General features: G+C 47.3%; 3 protein-coding genes across 3 annotated transcripts; all 3 read right to left on the bottom strand.

The window, feature by feature from the left end:
* Positions 1-506: 506 nt before the first annotated feature.
* On the bottom strand, positions 507-2,316 carry POJ06DRAFT_242244 (aspartic peptidase domain-containing protein). Its single transcript, XM_056186205.1, has 3 exons — positions 1,925-2,316; positions 1,022-1,862; positions 507-901 (listed from the first exon to the last, which is right to left on the bottom strand). Exons 1-3 carry the CDS (start codon positions 2,224-2,226, stop codon positions 866-868), a joined length of 1,179 nt encoding a protein of 392 aa, XP_056047010.1. The 5' UTR covers positions 2,227-2,316; the 3' UTR covers positions 507-865.
* Positions 2,317-5,986: 3,670 nt separating this feature from the next.
* POJ06DRAFT_272273 (cytidylyltransferase family-domain-containing protein) lies at positions 5,987-8,104 on the bottom strand. The gene is made up of 4 exons (XM_056189556.1): positions 7,592-8,104; positions 7,174-7,525; positions 6,773-7,119; positions 5,987-6,723 (listed from the first exon to the last, which is right to left on the bottom strand). Exons 1-4 carry the CDS (start codon positions 7,736-7,738, stop codon positions 6,235-6,237), a joined length of 1,335 nt encoding a protein of 444 aa, XP_056047009.1. The 5' UTR covers positions 7,739-8,104; the 3' UTR covers positions 5,987-6,234.
* A 1,260-nt stretch (positions 8,105-9,364) lies between these two features.
* POJ06DRAFT_234562 (armadillo-type protein) lies at positions 9,365-13,048 on the bottom strand (the record flags this gene model as incomplete). The annotated part of the gene is made up of 4 exons (XM_056185794.1): positions 9,365-11,953; positions 12,012-12,856; positions 12,904-12,985; positions 13,040-13,048. The coding sequence occupies 4 exons, from the start codon at positions 13,046-13,048 to the stop codon at positions 9,365-9,367; spliced, it is 3,525 nt and encodes a 1,174-aa protein (XP_056047008.1).
* Positions 13,049-13,137: the final 89 nt, after the last annotated feature.

Genomic DNA, 13,137 nt, shown 5'->3' with positions numbered 1-13,137 from the left:
CTTGACCAGATCCGTCATTACTTCTGTAGCTGCAGGCGTCAACTGTCTATTTTCAGTAAGCAAAGGAATTAATGCCTTCAAGCTGATGTCCGTTATGTTCATCGGTCAGCTGCGTAATGATCCAACGTACCGTTAAGCTTCTTTTCATTCACATTGTCTAAATAACGGTTGGCATCTGCCACTTGTTGCTGAGATGGACGTTCATCGTCGCTCAATCCGCTCTCTTCAAAAACGTTAGACTAAAAAAAAAATCCCGCCATGATCTGATCGTTAAGTCTTACCATCCCTCAGTACGCGCACACAATTATAATATGATCTCGCGGCCGCCAAATCCTGATGCCCTTAATTTGGTATTATTAACCGCCAGAAGACAGGGGACAGCTCGCTCTGACCCGACTATGCCGGCGCAACGACGTTTGATCATTTTAGAACGAATAATAGGACATGTATAGCTCCGGGATAACAGCCATAGCCATCTCGAAACAAATAAGGCGTGGACAATAATTCACCTCACCCATTCTATTCATTCCGCCCTTTTCGCGCAATAATCATTACGGAACATAACATGACATAAAACGTAAAAAAAAAACCCAACCAGTCCGATGTAAAATATCAAAATTCGTTCGTATAAGTAGAAACAAAGTACCCAATATTAAAAAACTAGATTAACAAAATGCCATAGATATCCTGAACGACCATAAATAAATACAAAAATCCCAAAAATTAAAATGCAATGCTAAAATATGCCGATTTTGGTGAACCAGTGTAGGAGAACTCTATTCGTGATGATGACAATTTGAAGGGGAAACTCTATGAGAGGGAGATTAGGCGACAACAACTATAGGGACCAGCTTCATCGCAGGGCTTAAGCGCTTCTGAGGCCGACACGCTTCTGGTCGAACTAGAGAGTAAAACGTTAGGGATTTATACTCGGGTAAACTTCATAACCACGTGGATCCTCCACGTGCAGCCACGCATGGGCTCAAAACCCGGTAACGAAATTGACAAAAAAAACACTTACATCGAAGATAGCGATGACACCTTTCAAGAATGGCTCGCCAATAACCCAAAGGCCGGCAAGATCGGCCTCGACGAGAGGACCAACGCAGTAACCAGAGGACTCCTTGACCTTGCCAAGTGACGAGTCTCTGAATGGGAATAGCCAGCCAGCGTGCTCGACGTGGATTTTGGGATCCTCGAAGCAAGGGTATGACCAGAATCCGTTCGAGAGCGGCTGAGCTCCAGATATAGCATTATAAAACATTCGGACGTCCTCAGGCGGAGCGAGAACAAATGGAGAGGTGATGTCAATGACACCCTGGATATTATCGAGGACAGTGTTGCCATCTATCATCATGCTTTTAAACAAAATCTGCCAAAAACCAAATGTCTTGACAGGAGCGTAGAGAGGATCATCGTGATAGCGCGAGACACCGCCGAACGAAAGGACGGCAGAAAGATCGGCATCTTCATTGTTGAATTCGATGGCGAATATTCCCTCGGCAAGCTTGCCTTGCTCCTTGGCGTCTTCGAAGAAATGAGGAAGTGAAGTCTGGGAGAGCGAGGAGTGAGCTAGACCCATAATACCGCCCGATGGATTGAGCGTTCTGACCGACGCGCGGGGAGGAGTGCAGTGGGCGAACTCGACTTTGAATTTCTTGTCACCAAGGACGAGCGCATCAAGCGAACCGATGCAGTCTCTGAACACAAACTTATACTCGCTGAAATATGTCTGGGAATTACCAGCTTCGAACCGCGTGCCACGGACAGAAGTGGTGCTCTCGACCCAGAAGTCGGAGGAGGTCATGTCAATATCGAACTGGACATTCTGGCCAGGATCTCCAAGCTGTACATCGGCGTACCTGAAGCAGTTAGGACGCGATCCGTGAACTATCTAACCAACATCGCGACAATAGAGACTTACCAGCTTCCATCCTCACCGATCGGCGCGAGCTTGTCAGGCAGCGGAAGGGCCTTGCGGACAACTCTGTTGCCTTGTAGTTCGCGCTTGGTCCGCGAGTAGCGCTCAAGAGAGCTCTGGAGAATTGCGTTGAATCTGGCCATGTCTGCGACCGTGTCGGGATCATAGACTCTACCGCCATGACGGTGAATTGGGACCTTGGCGACGACGCCAGAGTCAGGGGCCAGGTTGCCATAAAAAGGGACGAAGGCAACAGCGACAGCGATATGCGCGAGCAGGGCAAGAGTCGAGAGAGTCAGTCGCATGGTGTAGAAGTTGAGAAGTGAGTGGTGAAGTGAATTGTCGAAGTGTTGGGATTTCAGTGCCAGCGGGCAAGCAGGGGATATTATTTCTTCTGTGTCGTGAACTTCAGGGAGCAGCACCGCGACGGGCGGCAGCAGCTGCTGCTGCTGCACCGTGTGGCCGAACGCACAAGCCAGCCGCTAACTGTGCGACGCTGCCTACGACCTCCGTACCTACAAGTTGTACCCAACAGGTCGGGTCAGGCACATTTTGCTATCCACCTGGGTCATATACTAGGGATCGTTACATGTGCCGGTCCGACTGTGCTGACCCAGCCTGTGTCTGGCGTTTCAGCCGACTCGTTCCTGGTCGTTCCTGGTTGTGTCGACGTAAAACTTTGTGGTACAGTCGACACGACACGCGACTTGTCGCAATTTGCCTACCGTGAACTAATTTTATCGAGGGTATTGTGTCGCATATCGCATCCTCGGATTCCGTTTCCCATAATGTAATAAAAATATGTTCGAGATGATTTGTCTCTTGTGATTGCCTTTTCTCCGCTTCACGCATCTCGACCGGTGTCGTTTTGAGTTTCTATTAACAACCTAGCCTCTTCGTGGACTCTCATATATCACTAGCCGTATCTCTTATGTTGATCACGATGGACTCTGCTGTCAACAGACAACAGTTGTTTTGTTATGCCGCACAATACCGGTATCGAAGCACATCGAAACCAGTGCGCCGTAAACGAATAACCGTTTATCGTTCTGCGCAGAGTAACTTACGCAGGCGATAGAACGTCCTAGAAGGTCCGAGACGCATTCACTCTACCAACAGCTAAATTAAACGTTAGATCGTCGCTCATAAACCTGTCACGGTTTCGATTGGCAGAGACGTCTCCGAGAAACTGACTGCGGTGTCTTGGCTGCGGCCGCTCGTTCGATTCAGCCTTTGGCTGCAGGTGGTGCGCGTCCCGGTAGCGGTGATTAGGACAGTTCCGAGACGATGATGTCTAGTCCTAGTTATTACACGGTGTCCCGCTATCATTTACGATAATCTTGGCTTTTGCGACTAGGAAAATAGCTGAATAATATCATCGTCACCCTCTGCAACGTTGCTCCTTTCGCGACGCAGTGTCTGCTTGGCTGTTGCCTCGGCACCTCGCTTATATTTTTCCGGCCGTTCGTCAACACGTGCGAGCACTTCCTTCGACCGTCCCCATATTATCAACGATACTTTCTCACATTTGGTTTTGGTATAGGTAGAATCGATAGCAAATATAATAACCACCAGTAATGTGTTTAGATATTGGGTAGCCCGATATTGTGCGACTCTAGTCCGACTTCTCGAATTCTTCAGTACAAGGCGCGTACCAGGTTAAACTGCATTGTCAACTCGTCAACCAACACGTTACAACACCCACCCACGCTTACGCCCCATCACTTGTTCGGACAGTTCTACAGGTGCAGTTTAACGATATTGGCGCTCAACTCTGAACCATCCGACTGACTATTCAACAATGTAATGTAATTGGGTCCCATCAATTGTTCTAGTCCAAGACCCTTGTTCTCGGCGGCATCAAGTGACAAATTCTTCTGTCCACAAAACGCATCACTGTGTAGCAACACGTAAACATTTCACTCGCCGTCACGAAATTGATGTGGCTGATACAACAACACACGCAACGCACGACCTCCTGAAGCCTGACCAAATCCTAAGTCCGGGGGCCGTTCGCCGGTGGGAAGGGCGATTATATGTTATTGACATGAGAGTCAACCAGAAGGGTACGCCGATCTTGGGGACCCGTATCGAAACACCAAATTCGTGAACTTGTGAACAGTCGTGAGTAAGCTTATGTTCCTGGAGACCTTACTCAGGGCCCATGGGTTTACGTCGCATCGACTTATGTCGAATTACACTTACGCTTAATATTCCGCTATATGTGCCCTCCACAACCGGAAGAAACTCTACCATTCGTACATATCACTGATCGTCTGATCCTTCTAAGAATTCAAAAGTTGCATTTCTTGCTCAGAATTCATACGGCCTCATATTCCGATGCATATGATAGTGTCAAGTATTGACCGAGCCGCTTGAACACGCCACGATAGGCTGCGCAAAATAATCTGCGCGCAGTGGCTTGACCAGGCGAGAACAAACCGTCGAGACCCGTGCCCAGCTGTTCAAGGCTAAGCCTATTATGGTATAGCACAAACTCTATATTAGAAGATGGCTGGCTCTGGTGGGCGATTTTTGTGAGTGGCTGGTTGCACAAACTTTGTTTTCAATTAAGGCTCGTCAAGACGACCGCCATTCGTGTTGTAGGAATCTTACGGACAAGGCGCACCACGTTTCCTGATTCAATAGTCCGGTCCGAATAGGCAGTATGCGGGCGGTGTGGATCCGCAGATGTGTCCTTTAACTACAACTGGATTACTTCAAGCCAATGGACACTGCCGATGTTCTGAGTTTCTCCAACTGACTACTTTTGCCACCCTTGAACTTGAAACCCTGACGGCAGATGCTCAATCGGGGGCAGCGCAATTCACATCGGCAAGTGGAAATTACGAGAGCCGACTTAATCCGGGTTCTTTGCGGTGTTGTTCCGCTATCAGGGCTAATACTCACTCCGATGTAGACCCGCTGTTGTCGTAGGCCCACAACTCTGAAACTGTGGCACCTTTCATCAGGAAAGCCGATGCCTGCGTGCTGATTAAGTATGTTTCATGCAACAGCAAACGCCAGGCAACAGTAATGGTCTGTAGGCTCCGTTGCCGCAGCTGGGTCTGTTTGAAAGTGCCACTGCGGCGAAAATAATGAAATCAACCCATCGATTACAAAAAATCATTTCGTTCTGTCTTTGCAAAGGTTAGCCAAAGCATCGTTCGATGTATTCTAAATCGAATTATGATAAAAATTATGAGCCATTTATGCAAATCACTGCACAGTCGTGCTATTATGCCAATGCTGTAATGACGCACCCTACCATTCTCGCATGCGCAATGATAGCTACTGTAGATTTTTCCATGAAGGGCTTTGCTTTTATTGTTTGGCGCCCCTTATCTGAGAGTGTGCCGACTGTGGTCCGGCGAGGCGATCACACGTGGACAAGCCTCGCAGCGAGTCCGCATCAGGCTTAGCCTCTGACAGCTAAACATTGTGTTTTAAGTTTCGTGCACGTGTTCGGACATCTTACCCGATAAACCCTGCCGACCAACTGCAAAATTATGACTACGCCTACACACTATTATTCCATACCCATCTTATCTCGCTTCTGTCACCCTTCTTGTCAATGCGCTAAGAAAATTTTTCATCGTAGACATCACGTTTCAGGGTTGCAGTCCAGCAGTTGCCGCTTGGGAACGTTGCGACCGGCTGGAACGCCGCTCGAACATGCGTATCCTAATTGGCCATATCGCGTTCAACCTGGCATCATACCGGCAAAACTTCAACCAAGAAAACTCACAAGTACACCTCCAGGCAAACACAATCACTCGGCTGGCGTACACGATCGTACATTGCTGATGCGGGTCAGTGAACTATCGAGTGATATGACCGTCAACATCTCAGCGGCCGGCATCGCGCTTGTGTGAAAGCTAACAAGTCATGATTATCTTGACCAGTGTACAGTTTCTCGCCTACGCTAGTCTAAACTGACATATTGGTCATCGGCTGTGCAATTTTGGGAGAGTTTTGCCTGTCCAATCGATACCTTGGCCACATCCGCATCTCCACAAGGACAGCAGAAACAAGAATTTTTCGCACTATGACTTCAACAGAGCTAAATAAGAATTTATATTAGTTACAATATTTGTCATTCATAAATACATCTTCCAATATTCCATTCAAAAAATTAGTCAATCAGAGATAGACAAGTTTCGCCCGTCTAACTTAGGCATATCATACACATCTAGCTCCAGCATCTGCTTATCATATCGATTAACTTTTTGCTGTACCGATACTGTCCCGCCCGCACCGTTCACGGTGGCCTCGATCGCGCCTTTGTTAAATCCTCCCCCCCCCCTTGTCGCCTACGACGAGATCTTCTCCAAACATTCAAGCGCCTCTTCTGTGATATATCCCTGATTGTACAAGTACTTGTGCAGCGACGACACAAGCTGCATCTGCTCTGCTAGCGTCAAACTCTGAATTGCCGTCTCAAGAACACTTCCCACCCGTAGATGATGAGTCGCAATAAAACTGTCATAGTACATGTACGAAAAGAACCCCATCAAGAACTGACAGTCCATACGATCCGTGATACCACCGTGCCCCGGAATCGTGTCGCCGAAATCCTTGATCTGGAACGTCCGCTTCAAGCCCGACGCGAAGAACCCGCCGAACGGGGCGATCAGCGAGGCGAACGACGCCATCACCATCACATGGAAATGAATCGGTGCGATCTCGTATGTGGTGCGGTGCACCAATTTAGCCAGAAACGATGGAACTGCAAACGTCTGCTTCACGAATACCGGATTAGGTTCACAAGAGAGACCGGACCACGCGTTGGCCGAGAAATCCTACACTATTAGTACCCGCCATGTCTACGCTGCTTTATCATCAACATACCGTAATAGGACAGACCATGTACTTCCACTTGATCAAGAAATGACTAAGGATCATTCCAAACACAATAGTCGAAATCCATGCGCCCACGAATCCCTCGACCGTCTTCTTTGGCGAGATCTTGATCAGCGGCGTCCGGCCGAAGGTGATGCCGCATAGGTAGGCAAAGATGTCATTAATAATTACAAGCGACGCAGGCAAACAGAACCAGAACAGGCCGGCAAAAATATTGTTCATGATGAAATGCGCCTGAACGACGACAAGTAACAAGGTCACATGCGTAAATGCAAACTGAGCAAATTGGAACTTGTAATGCCCCTTTTCTAACGAGGACACAAAAATCATGAAGCCTAGTAATGTTGTTAACAAGCATTCTATCAGGGGCACTTCAATGCATATCGTACCAATAATATAAAGCATGTACGAGATGAATCGATGATGTGTCGCAAATGGCAGCAGGTAATAATCAACCAATACCACCTGCTTAAAATAATAGACTACACTTTCGCCATACAAAAAATATATCGTCGTGGCCAAAAAGTACCAATTAATGATCTTTCCATACGGCAGCTTCTTTTCCCGGGCTGGCTCGTTAGCCAGTGCAATAACTTCCTTGAAGGTCAAGATCTGGACCGCCGTCACCAATGCCATGATCCAAATATGTCCAGCCGCTAAAAATACGAAAAATCCAATCATCATCACGACGGTCCATACTGTCCGCACAATAAAATTTTGCTTCTTTTTCTCTTTCTCCATCTGTAAAATTCCAATTATTAGCACCAAATGCCACTACTAGTTCTCACCATATCTAACTCAACTCACCATCGCACTAGTCGGCTTAGTCTCCACAATTTCCGGTGGATTAATCGTCGCCAATCCATTTTCAGCATTATTGTGATATTTCTTCTTTCCAGCTTGGCTTTTCGCTGGTGATGCCGCTGGCCCAGAGGAGGCTCGTTTCGGGGCCATATCGCAACCAGTCCTTACCACACTACCGTTTCGGTGCCGTGAATTCCCCTAGTAAATTTGTAATCGTACCTGAAATCACAACAGCCTCAGCTCTTGCCGTAAAGTAATGATGTAAGCTCGAGCGCTATAAGTTCGAAACAACGCTGGCGATTCGTTTCAAGATGACTGGTTGTTAACGAATTTGCAAGCTGTATATGTCACTCTGACAGGACCCCTAGCGATAATGTAGTGCACACTACTGCAATCTGAAAATCCTAAAATCGAGTTTACAGTTAACGTCCGGTACATTAGCTTTGATTTAATGCAGTCTATTGCAGTAGGGCAGCCTAACCCAGCGAGTAATTATCAGCAGTCTCTGGTTTCTGGACTCCCCCGCTGACCGCTCACGCGGGCAACGTGAACGTGAAAGTCAGCAGCTCAGCCGCGAGCGTCATCCAGAACTTTTTCGATCATCTTGCGATTGATAACGAGGTGTTACTGCCGCTAAATTACAACCTTTACCTGCATTTTGGCATGTAAATTATAATCGTCGTGTGCAATTATTTAATCATGTTTTACAGATGGTTATCAGTGCGGGCTCGTCCTGCTAAGTGTTGAAACAGATCGCAATAAGCTTCAAGGGAAAATGGATGAATTAACTACAAAGAGATCTAGTTAGCTTTCCGATAGCTTGCAGCCTGCAATCCTGATTCCTCAAAGTTTTAAACCATGATGCACCTATAGTCTTGCACTTGCATAACCACAATTGGCTGCTCCCTGTAGACTTGTTCCCTGTTTCATTCATTAGAGTCGCACGATGCATATTGTCAACTATGGACAACAAAACCATACGAGCGCCCGACAAATACATATATCGCCTGAAATATCCGATTAGAAGTGCTCAGGAATGCATTTTCATGAATTTATTGATCCAATAATTGCAGGTACTGTAGAGTCTGTGTTGCATGCGCTGAATCTGGCCCGCGATCACATAAATTTATCGTCGATCAGGGCAAGCTATGCGCCTCTCCGCAGTACAATAATCTCAGACTTCTATCCCAGTGTCGGTTAGTACTCAAGTGCCATTACAGATCACCAGTTTCATAGCAACTCGCGCGGGTCAGGCTGCGCGGGTTGTGTTGAGTGCCGCTGCTCGGTGAAAATGAGGGGGTATCGCTGACGAATCGACGGCGCGGCTAAAGTGGAGATCCGCTATTCACCGGCCCATTGGATTCTGCGAGCGTGTTCAAAGTCCACTATTGGATTCGAGTCATGCTCGACTAGCGTTTGTATTTATCTGGTTTTGTTTCGATACATTTTTCCGGACCCGTTTCTCGTGTCGATAGTGGTGCTTGTCTTCGGCTGTCAGCCACTGTATTGTACATGATAGTGTATTGAGACTATTTCCCCTAAGATTTCACGCGCAGGCAATACATATACAAACTTAATTAGCAATGCCAATTGATACTGTGCCGATACTATAACACCGCGCCCCACACTGGGCTGGTGCTCAAATCATGGATGTTCTCGATCACCGCAGCTTGAAGTGCGTCCGCAGCTGGAACAACTCTGCCAAGAGCCCATTGGCGTAGATCTGCAGTCGAATATCGGCAGAAGCTAATTATACAGATGGACCGCCAATGCCAGTTATCCACTTCTTTCATAGTTCAACACAAGGTTTTTTATCCGCTGACGCTCCTCCTGTTCCGCCTTCTGCTTCATGCGTGTAGAAACAGCAATGGCTGAGTCCGCCGGTACTTCGACTGTATGAATCTGTATCGCATTAGTAAGAACTTCAAACGAGGATCTTAATCGCAGACGACCCACCTGCTGCCGATTACCCCTCTTGGTAAGCAAGCGAAATTGCACGTTGTTCGTCAAATTAGGTTCCCTCCTATTCTCCGGCTCCTCGGAGTTCTTCCCAGTCATATCGACAACCGAATACTGCTGCTGCTGTTGAGCGGACCTCATCACAGGTAACGGCACGTCGAAAGCTGACCGTCTTTCGGACTTGCGTGATTCCAAGCTCTCTGCCAACATCTTGGAGAACTCCCGGTCAAACTCCTCATCCTCAACAGGATGTGAACGGCCACGACCTCTATCTTCTTCTTCCTCATCTTCATCATCTTCTTCTTCTTCATCATCGTCATCGTTAGAGGACTCGCCAGATGAGTCCTCAGATGAACCACCAGATTCTCCTTCAGCAGCAGCAGCTTCGTCATCCTCATCATCTTCAGCATCATCGTCGTCGTCCTCATCGACTCCCTCTCGTCGCTCGTCATCGTCGTCTTCTCGTTCTTGCTCGAAATAATTCAATCCCAACTCCCCAAACGCAGCTGTCATAGCTTCGGTCAAACCAGTCGCAGCCTCTTCGAGGTTCGAGCACACCTTCAAATTCGGACGAAGCATCTGCAGCGTGTCATGCACATTAAATTCAATTTCCATTGGCAACGGCGTCAACTTCGAAAACACGTAGTACTGAAAGAACCCCAAAAAGAGATCCAGCTTCTTTTTTGCCGAACCACGATCAAAATATGCGGCACAGGTTTCTAGCAGCGTGCACACCAATCTAATCCGGAAGTAACCGTCAGCCGGATCAAGCGGTGTGAATCTCCCCGGCTGGGGTCTACCACCCTCATGACCAAACCCGACTATCGTGTACAAAGTGTCAAAAATAGTCGGCGAGTCCACGATTCTGTAGTTGTACATCTCTCCCAAATACTTGACCTGTGCGATCCGCTGTTGGTTGTACTTAAACATGTTAAGCTCCAACCCAACTCTAATATGTTCCAATGTAGAATCGACAAGTCGCACTATGAAATCTTGATGATATTTCATAAGACAGCTGGCAATGAGAGTCATCAAATGAATATTGCCGTACTTGACCTTCCATATTTTTGTAAATGTCTTGTCGATAACCCTTATAGTCTCCGGATCTTCCCAATTCAATTTGCGAAATTGCTTTAGTATATGATGATAAGTGCGCTTATTGAGATCGACGAGCACCAGTTTGCGCACGTACTGTTCAATGACGGAGCGTTCTTTCTGAACAATACCAGGTCGCTCAGGCGGATTAACGTAATAAAACGCGTTTTCCAGTAATATCCGCTCTCTAGCGTCAAGATTCTGTGCGCTTTTCTTTTTCCACATTATTTGCAGCATCTGAGCCATGGTCTCATGAGTCTCTTCTGTTCGTAGCAGAAATCGACCGCAAGACTCTAATAGATTGCTCAGCGTCTCGATTTCATGCCGTCCAAATCCATCGAGAAGAATCTTGATGCAGTTAAATGTGACATGATTTGCGACCACTTTGAATTTCACTAGCTCCGCGATGTACCTAATATTTCGCGCCCGAGCCTCGCTGATAGAACGATCAGGACCTCCAGGCGACGGAACGGTGCGTTTCCGAACTAGAACCTTGAACTCGCGCTGGAGATACTTGACAACTGCTGTTCCAATGTCAGGGATGTACTTGTTCAGCGTGGCTATGAAACGAGAGTACATGGGAACTAGGTCTTGCCGTGTTTTGGGGATAGCCTGCACCGCACGAATAAGACGAATTCGCGATGCCTTCGAATTGAGATAACAGAAGTCAATCGCAAGCTGATCTATTGTCTCGCGACTGTTCATTTCTGGCAGGCGATGGATAATGAGATCAACTTGAGCGCCAATGGATGGATTCGAAATGGCAGCAGTGCCTTCATTATCGTCAACCAATGCCATGTCCTCATCAAACAAGTCATTGCCATCGTCGTCGATCTTGATATCTTCTTCACGCTCCCGTTCAGGTGATTGGTCTTCCCGGCGATCGGAAGCCTCCTCTTTTATGGCAGCTTTCTTTGCCGCGCTGAAAAACTCTTGTGGAACCCGTAGGCGCAAGTCCAGTAACTCCTCGTAAAACTTCTTTTGCTCCTCATCCTCCCAGATACCCGAATCGCTCACCTCGCCACTGGAATTTACACCAGCTTTGGTGAACGAAAATGACGCACTTGGAGTTGAAACTTCTTTTGCAACTTCCTGGGTAAGATCCGGCATATCCATATCAAGCGCATCCGCGAGACTAAGACCGTCAGAAAACATTAACTTCTTACTCAATATATAGACATACACTTGAGCGCTGGCAATCATTTTCTCTTCCGCTTTCACCATCTTCTCAAAAGTCGAGTGCCGGTCCTCAAATATCTCGCCTGATCTCATATAGGCAGCATTGTTTCGCCTTTCCTGTTCCTTAATAGACTTGAAAACCGTTAGTTTCCGAAATTCGCTATTCGATTCAACGAGGCCAGTAACTTACTCTGCGCTGCTTGACCAAGAAAGCCTGTAAGCTTTTGTTGTAAGATTCTAAAATAGCTCTGAATTTCTTTCTCAGTGCCTCATTCATGACCCCTTCATATGTGTCTTCTGTCTTTTGCTTGTCCTCCGTCTGCACCACATGACCATTTAGTTCCTGACGTTCACCGCGAACTTTAGACACTCCTAGAAGTTCGGATCCGAAGTTCTTTACAAATGCGGATGCAACTGGTAAGTAAGTAAACTCCTTTGTGTCATTGCTAAGGAGCTCCCTTAGAACCTCGAGTGGAACCGGATCAGTAGTAACGGTTTGCTGCGCAAGGGACTGGTGACTCGCAGCCGTACTGCTTTTGCTCCGGGTTGACGACTTTGTTGCTTCTGCGCTTGCACCACTGTCGGCAGCTATTCTTGCGTCCTCACTTGTTCGAGCAATTCCGCAAAGCCAATACTCTGTTAATAGTCGCAGCAAGCCGCGCTGTCGCATTAACCGTGAGTTATCTTCCTTCTCGCGTTGCTCAGGCGTCAGAGTTGACAGTTGTGCCTTGGTCGGACTTGCAAACCCACGAAGTAGATATAGCATCAATGTTGGCGTAAAAGCTTTCGCAAATCGTTGGTGCAGCGCCGACGTGACTTCAACTGCTGCCCAAATATCATTTGTTAGACGGCATTTTGCAAAACCTTCTGCCGCTGCACCAATTATTTCCGATAAGTATTTCTCAAGCGTTAAAGTACTGATCTCCTTTAGAAGCGCTGCCTGGTTATCCGCGTTCACTGACGTTCGGAGCCGCTTGATGAATGCAGTATTCTTCTTCAAGCTGGAATCAAGGGAGCCAGCAGTCTTTAACAGATCTTACGGCTGGTTAGCCGGAAACGTCTAGAAAATAGCATACACTTACCCTTTTCGCCAGCCCATGCTGCAGTATTGAGCTTTAACAGAGCAGCTCTCCGCTGCTGACGGGAGTCCTCGTCATTTGATGGCTATCGAGATTTGGTCACCACTGTGTGACGGACGCCAGAAATCAAACTGCTTACCTCCACCATGGAAATACACTATTACAAATATCATGCGCTGAGGCAGCGACGTTGTTCTTATATACACGAAAATTCATGTATTGCGGGCGTGAGAGGTT

This window comes from Lipomyces tetrasporus (genome assembly GCF_029532465.1).
Source record: "Lipomyces tetrasporus strain NRRL Y-64009 chromosome Unknown POJ06scaffold_1, whole genome shotgun sequence".
NCBI lineage: Eukaryota > Fungi > Ascomycota > Lipomycetes > Lipomycetales > Lipomycetaceae > Lipomyces > Lipomyces tetrasporus.
Note: the sequence above shows the minus strand (reverse complement) of the source record. Positions and strands in the feature narration are given on the sequence as shown.

Bases quoted from the DNA above. Each gene is read 5' to 3' on its own strand.
- POJ06DRAFT_242244 (XM_056186205.1), bottom strand. From the start codon at position 2,226: ATGCGACTGACTCTCTCGACTCTTGCCCTGCTCGCGCATATCGCTGTC. The intron at 1,863-1,924 runs GTAAGTCTCTAT...TAACTGCTTCAG, and splicing joins ATCGGTGAGGATGGAAGCTG to GTACGCCGATGTACAGCTTG. The intron at 902-1,021 runs GTAAGTGTTTTT...TTTACTCTCTAG, and splicing joins GTGTCATCGCTATCTTCGAT to TTCGACCAGAAGCGTGTCGG.
- POJ06DRAFT_272273 (XM_056189556.1), bottom strand. From the start codon at position 7,738: ATGGCCCCGAAACGAGCCTCCTCTGGGCCAGCGGCATCACCAGCGAAA. The intron at 7,526-7,591 runs GTGAGTTGAGTT...GGAATTTTACAG, and splicing joins CTAAGCCGACTAGTGCGATG to ATGGAGAAAGAGAAAAAGAA. The intron at 7,120-7,173 runs GTACGATATGCA...CAACATTACTAG, and splicing joins GTACATGCTTTATATTATTG to GCTTCATGATTTTTGTGTCC.